This window comes from Aricia agestis, chromosome 11 (assembly GCF_905147365.1).
Source record: "Aricia agestis chromosome 11, ilAriAges1.1, whole genome shotgun sequence".
Lineage (NCBI taxonomy): Eukaryota > Metazoa > Arthropoda > Insecta > Lepidoptera > Lycaenidae > Aricia > Aricia agestis.
This window is the reverse complement of record NC_056416.1, coordinates 6,016,843-6,024,625: the sequence shown is the minus strand read 5'-3', so window position 1 is coordinate 6,024,625 and position 7,783 is coordinate 6,016,843. Positions and strand designations below refer to the sequence as shown.

The 7,783-nt window shown below is 40.8% G+C and overlaps 1 protein-coding gene across 1 annotated transcript; it reads left to right on the top strand.

Moving 5' to 3' along the window:
* The first annotated feature begins 2,345 nt into the window (after nt 1–2,345).
* LOC121731863 lies at nt 2,346–3,293 on the top strand. The gene has a single exon (XM_042121537.1). It carries the CDS (start codon nt 2,346–2,348, stop codon nt 3,291–3,293), a length of 948 nt encoding a protein of 315 aa, XP_041977471.1.
* The last annotated feature ends 4,490 nt before the right edge of the window (nt 3,294–7,783 follow it).

Here is a 7,783-nt window from a genome sequence, read left to right as displayed (position 1 = left end):
GTCTCCAGATTGTATCTCAAGAACCGTTATAGCTACGCTTCTGAAATTTTTACAGTTTGTGTATATCTGTTGCCGCTATAATAACAAATAAGTACTAAATTAGATATTTAAGGGGGGCTTCCATACAAGAAACGTGATTTTTTTGCTCTAAGCTAAGTATATCAATAATGACAAAAGGGAAGCACTTGAAATGTTCACAAAACACTCAAATGTATTTATACTTTAATAATTAATAGTACTTAAAATTAAAATAATTAAGGGGCTCCCATACAAAATATACTTACAATATTTTTTTACTATTTTTGCTCTATAGAATGGTACGGAACCCGTCGTGCGCGAGTCCAACTCGCACTTGGCCGATTTTTACAGTTGAGTATTTTGTAAACATTTCAGGTGCCTACCTGTTGTCGTCATTGATACCGAGCAAAAAATTATTAAAAACTTAGGTTTGTGGAATGGGAATTCGGAGCCCCCTTAAATAAGTATTAAATTTATTTTGTTTTTAGTATTTGTTGTTATAGCTGCAAAACAAATACATAATCTGTGAAAATTTCAACTCTGTAGCTATTACCGTTCTTGAGTTACGGCCTGGGTACAGACAGACAGACGGACAGACTGACAGACATCGAAGTCTCAGTAATAGTGTCCCGTTTTTTTACACTTTTGGGTACGGAACCCAAAAAGACAAAATTCAAGAGGCTTTGAAATCAAAACCTAAACTAGAGTTTTTAAAGATATTGAAGAGTTCTTCTGTAGAATGTTCTCGTTGAAAACCGAAGAACGCTTTGATTTATTCGAAAAATCATATAAATCCTGCGACGATACAGAAAAAGTTAAAAAAAAAAAAGATTTGGTCCTGCGATACGTTAGGTGGTAGAGCCTATTAAGCAAGAACTTCTGCAGCATATTAAGGGTCAATTCAGACCGCAACGTGACGATGCGAGGCGAGGCATTCGTCACCGTATCGCCTTTCGCCTCACCGTCAACCAGGCGTCAACCTAACATATGCACGTAACCAAAGCGTATCAGTAGCGCCCTCACGTCAACTCGGCTACGGCTAGGCGACGCCTCGCTTACGGCTTGGAGAAGGGAAAAGGGGCAAGGGTGGACGAAGAAACGTAAGCTTGAGTACGGAGTACTTGAGTAAGCACGGGGACGACGAGTCGTAAGCGGGGGGACGACGAGCCGTAAGCGGGGGGACGACGAGCCGTAAGCAGGGGGACTGCTAGTTGACCACGCATCGCATATCGGTTCGGATTCGGATTTTTTAGATATTATAGGTATCCGAGCAATGCTACGTATAGGCCCCTCTGGTGTGGCACGGGGACGACGAGTCGTAAGCGGGGGGACGACGAGCCGTAAGCGGGGGGACGACGAGCCGTAAGCAGGGGGACGACGAGTCGTAAGCGGGGGGACGGGGACGACGAGTCGTAAGCGGGGGGACGACGAGCCGTAAGCGGGGGGACGACGAGCCGTAAGCAGGGGGACTGCTAGTTGACCACGCATCGCATATCGGTTCGGATTCGGATTTTTTAGATATTATAGGTATCCGAGCAATGCTACGTATAGGCCCCTCTGGTGTGGCCATTCTTGCGCCCCCCCAGAGTCTACGCCCTGTGCCTGGGCACCGGTGGCACCGCCCTATTTACGACAGTGATTGAACGGCTCGAGGCGATACGGTGCCGATCCCTTTCCGAGTTGATACGTGTGCTTACCTTACGGAAAAGAAGACTCCTGGGGCTGTATAGATTAGGAGATCACGACATTTTTGGTAACGATATCCAAAATGACTTATTTTAGATTGACAAGATAAAGAGCAACTCTCTGATGCCCAATATGTCGGCCTGCCTGCGTAAAGTAGTTGCGTTCTCTGTATAGGGCGCCTGAAAACCCAGTTTTCATGACCAAAAAAATGATAAGGTAAATGACTGAGTAAGTTATATTAGGTAAGTACTAGTTGTTCTCATATCAGTAGCGTAAAAACTGACCAAATATTCGGTTGCGTTATGAAGCAACGAGCGTTCAAAGTACGTAGTCACGTACTGACAGTTTACGATTTGTAATTTTCAGCTATTTAAGTACCTGATCATTTTTTTGGTCACGATAAGTCTATCGTGACCAAAAAAAAAAAATGATCAGGTAAATTGCTGAAAATTACAAATCGTAAACTGTCAGTATGTACTAGCTTATTGGCACGAATGCAGACGTGCGACCGATTGGCAGTCTGGCGGTAGACAGCCAATCGGTCGCACGTCTGCATTCGTGCTCGTTCGATTACGGTTCTCAAACTTTAGTTATTTTTATTTAATATGCAGTTTATTTGCAAACGTTGTTCAAATGAGTGCATGGATGGCGTCAAATGCTCCGAATGTCAAGGTAAATTCGATTTCCCCTGCGCCGGCATTACCGAAGGTGGTTGGCGAAAACTAGGAGATCGCAAAAATACATGGAGGTGTAGTGGCTGCAAGGCAATGGCAGCTTCTAACCCTCGCCTTTCGCCTGCCCGCGCCGCTACAAACCCTTTGGACATGGACATCATTATGATGCAGCTTAAGGCCCTAGCGGCACGTATGGACAACAGCCTACCTGCATTGCTTGAAAACGTCAAGGCTATTCAAGTGGAACTTGCTGACCTAAAAACCCTCAAAGCTGAGTGTACTACCCTTAAATCTAGTGTGGAATTCCTCAGCCACTCAGTGGATTCTCTCAGCAGCAAGTTGTCCGACGTGGAAAGCGAAATGGACTCGCTTAAAAAAACAAAAACGGACATATCTGCTATCCAAGAACGCTGCTCCAAGCTCGAGGATCTTCGCAACGAGTCAGAACAAAAATTGAGGCAGAACAACATTGAAATTAAGGGTGTACCGATAACCAACTCTGAAAACCTTTTTACTATCATCGAGAAGATCGGTAACACAATTGGATGCACTATACCAAAGGAACAAATAAACTATATCGCGCGCTTGCCAACGCGCAACAACGATAAGAACAAGAACATCATCTGCTCAGTACACAATCGCTACATAAAAAACAACTTCGTGGCCGCAGCAAAAAAATTGAAAGCAGGCATAAATGCGACTATCTTAGGATTTCAATCGGACACCCATATTTATGTTAACGACCACTTAACTATGGAGAATAAAATTCTTCTAAATAAAACGAAGTCATTGGCTAAACAGAAAGATTTTTTATATGTCTGGGTGTCGGGGTGCAAAATCCTCATCAAAAAGAATGCAACATCACCGACATTCCACATCGAAACGGAAAAGGATCTGCAAAAGTATATTCGTTAATGTCAATAACCTTTCACTTCTATTTTATTTTATATCGATGGTCAATGTCGCTTATCAAAATTATATTTTGTAAAAATTTATACACTTTGAGAACCATTGGACATTGTTTAAACGATTTTCGGTTACGTACTTATTTAAAACTAACTTTGTATCTACCGAGTATTAATTTAAGGCTCCAATCTGCTTGGCCACGCTTTCTCGCTTTGTCTTCTATAGCTACTCAACGTAATAGTTACTATAATAGATCGTATTGCTATTGCTTTAATGCCCGCTCTCGCGCAGTTTTGTTGGATCGTTACAGAAATATTTGTTACTACCTACTTTATTTGAATTGCACGTATAATGTTAAAATCATAATTTGTTCTAACACATTTTTACGCAATATGTTACACATTAATCTAATTAACTTTTTATTTAACAATGTCACCGATTAGTGCATATTATCAAAACGTTAGGGGGCTGCGCACGAAAACCTCCTTGTTTTATCGTAATGTTTGTATTAACTCATATGACATAATTTGTTTGACGGAGACTTGGCTTATTGAAGATATTAGGGACTGTGAACTATTCGATGATAGGTACATAGTATTTAGACGTGACAGGGACTACGCTTGTACCAATCAAAGTATGGGAGGTGGTGTTCTTATCGCAGTGCGTCGCGAACTAGCTTGTGATATCCGTTGTGAGTGGTTTTTTAGTGCCGAAGACTTGGGATCTCGCTATATTTTAATAACAAAAACGTGAATCTTTCTAAAGTTCATGTCTGTGTTGTGTATATTTGCAACCAAAACTATGGTAATTCGCAGTCAGCCCAGCTTTATAACTTTTCGAAAAATCTTTTCGACATTGTTAGTGCGTGTTCCTTAGACAAGTTTCTAGTGCTCGGTGATTTTAATTTACCGAATATTGAGTGGAAGGCTTCGGACGACGGGATTTCTCTTTCACCAGATAATATACAAGGTAATGTACAAAATTATTTATTTGATAACATGGCGATATGCAATTTTTTACAATACAACTCTTTCCTGAATTCGTCTAATAGACTTTTGGACCTAGTTTTCTGCAATAATGTAGTGCAAGTAAATGACTGCACAGACCCCTTGGTACTCGAGGACCCACACCACAGGGCTATTACGTTACAAGTAGACTTTGATGAAGTACCATTTTTGCCTACTAAATCTTACGTTAAATATGTTTATTACTCCGCCAACTTTTCTTCGATAAACGATAGAATTGGCCAAATTGATTGGCGGCATGAATTTAATTCGAGGTCATTCGAAGGTGCCGTCTCCTTTTTCTATGACACCATTTATAACTTTCGGGACTCTTACGTACCTACTAAAATTGTAACCCCTGGTCAAAGATATCCTCCTTGGTACAGGAAACCGTTAATAAAAATACTAAAGGAGAAGTTAAAATTTCATAAAAAATTTAAAAAGTACGGAAACATTTCTGACTATAATTCATTTATTTTACTACGACAGCGCGCTAAAGATATCGAACGCGACATGTACAACAATAATTACATTACGAGTATTGAAGACAACATATTAAAAACTCCAAAGTCCTTTTGGTCGTATGTAAAATCTAAAAAAATAAACAATGCATATCCAGCATTATTTAAATTAGGAGACATAATAATAATAATAGCTCCCACACCGGTTTCGGTGACGGTGGCCGGTTTCATTGAAACCAGGCCAGCTACGCAGGAGTAATTTTATAGTGCCCAAGTGTGTGCGCAGTACACAAGAGCACTCTCTATTCCTTTACTCTCATAACCCAGTGGGACGGAAGACCGACACGACCGGCGAGAGATCAGGCGCAGGACCGACTTTTTACATGCCCATCCGACGCATGGATCATCTTACTTGTCAGACAATCAGGTGATCAGCCTGCATTGTCCTAACCAAACTTGGAAATAACATGTTTCCAACGCGGGAATCGAACCCACAACCTCCGAGTCAAGAGCCGCGCTCTGTACCACTAGACCACGGAGGCGGACGTTCCACGGACCACCACGAACCACGGAGGACGGAGACATAAGTTCCAGTGACGGCGAGGATATCTCAAACATGTTTAGCAATTACTTTCACTCAAATTTTCTATCTCGGCCCAGCACTAGTAATTGTTTAAATCACCCACGCTCCTCGATCTCGAATGACACTTCGATATGTGTGTCTGACATCCATCCAAAAATCAATAAAATAAAATAAAATAAAACTGACCAAATATTCGGTTGCGTTATGAAGCAACGAGCGTTCATGCAAAACAAGACGAGCGTCCGAGTTTCAAAAATACAACTGCCATTTTGATTTTTATTATTCATTTTATTAAAAACTATTTAACCATAAAGTATTTATATAAAACTAGATATCGCCCGCAATGGAGTTGCGGCAAAAATTCGTGTATCACGCGCGAACTGTGCTATTTTTCGGGATATAAAAATATCCTACGTCGTTTCCCGGGGCTCAAAGTATCTCCACACCAGATTTCAGCAAAATCGGTTCTGAGGTTTGAGCGTGAAGAGGTAACAGACAGACAGAGAGGCACACATTCGCATTTATAATATGAGTAAGTATAGATTAGTATGGAAGTAATTATTGAAAGGGTGTCCTTTCGTACTTTTAATATACCTAAGGGCGCGTTTAAACGTGCGCGTGTTCTGCGCGTGTTGTACTATAGCGTATGGGAAAAAACGCGCGCGGATTGCGCGCAGGTTCTCCGCGAGCTCAGCGCGTGCCGCGCGCGTGTTTTCCCATACGCTATAGTAGAACACGCGCAGAACACGCACACGTCTGAACGAGGCCTAATATAATTATAATATCTATGGACGCTTCACACCACGTCAGTCTGGCCCCGCGCTAAGTACCTGAAGGACTTTTGTTACGGGTACCAGACAACGGAAATATAATATTTAATAGTTTTATACTAGACTAGATGACGCCCGCAACTCCGTTGCGCCAAAAATCGTGCGAGTACCGTACATTTTCCCGGGATAAAAATTATCCTATGTCCTTACAGACAGATAGAACAATATAGACAGGCAAACACATTCTCATTTATAATATTAGTATGGATAGGTATACATATTATATTGTTTAATATTTTTATTATAATATCATACACATAATTTATATTTTCGTACACATCCAGTCTCCAAACCCGGGAACATTGAAAACTTTTTGTTCCGTCGACGGGATTTGAACCCGCGACCCCCGGCTTGAGCTGCCACACACTCAACCAATTGAGCCACAGAGGTCGTCTATTTATTTTGATAAATTAAAAACTTACTTTAAATTGAAAGAAAAAATAAATTAGGTATAGTGATAATTATAACTATTTAGCCCCCTCTATTTCCATTGTCCCCAGTATGAATTCAAAATTGATCAAAAAATTCAAAAATGATCCATATTATTTACTGGACCAAGAGCCTGTGACGGCCGGCCTGGCCGGCGGCGGCGGCGTTCCTCAGTTTCGGAAAGCTGTATTTCAATATTCTGAAAACATTTGCTTCAAATTTATTCAGAAATAAAACAATTTTTATTTACTATTTAATTTTTTATCTGAAGGTCTACCTGATATTTGAGAAAAAATAAATCTCAATTTCATAGCTGGCAGGCACGCTGCGAGTGAAGGGAGGAAGGGCGCTCGGGACGTGGGTACTCACACTTGCACTCGCAAAAAATAGAACACTCTTTTAATCACGTTACTACGCAGCTGACTAGTCACTTGCACTGATCAGTCGCTGTCCACACTTACTTTCTCCTAATAACTAATGACCCGCACTAGTTACCTGCACTTAATCACTAATCAAAGTGAATACAGTTCTAATCACGTTACTACGTAGCCGGCTAATTACTTGCACTACTGAGTCGCTGTCCACACTTACTTTCTCCTAATAACTAATGACCCGCACTAGTTACCTGCATTTAATCACTAATCAAAGTGAATACAGTTCTAATCACGTTACTAGGTAGCCGGCTAATTACTTGCACTACTGAGTCGCTGTCCACACTTACTTTCTCCTAATAACTAATTACCTGCCCTAATCACTTGTACTTACTACTAATAAAAGTGAATACGGGCCTTTACTCAGCCATTTACCTTATCATTTTTTTTTGGTCATGATAACTGTGTTTTCAGGCGCCCTATACAGAGAACGCAACTACTTTACGCAGGCAGACCGACATATTTGGCATCAGAGAGCTGCTCTTTATCTTGTTAATGCAATGTAAGTCATTTTGGATATCGTTACCAAAAATGTGGTGACCTCCCGTAATAGTAGCTTTCTGTCACTTTCGTTAACAACGATGACGAAATTCATTATTTATCAAAATTTATGGAATTTGACATTACTCTTCGAAAGCGAAATGTCATTTAGCGATGACTTATGTCAAACTGCATACATTTTGATAACGAATTTTGTCATCGCTTTTAACGAAAGATACTTTGTCGGGGCTGAATATTATTGCTCAATGCAGCAATGCAAT

What these genes read in the sequence shown, in the direction of transcription:
- LOC121731863 (XM_042121537.1), top strand. Translation starts at nt 2,346, where the DNA reads ATGGATGGCGTCAAATGCTCCGAATGTCAAGGTAAATTCGATTTCCCC.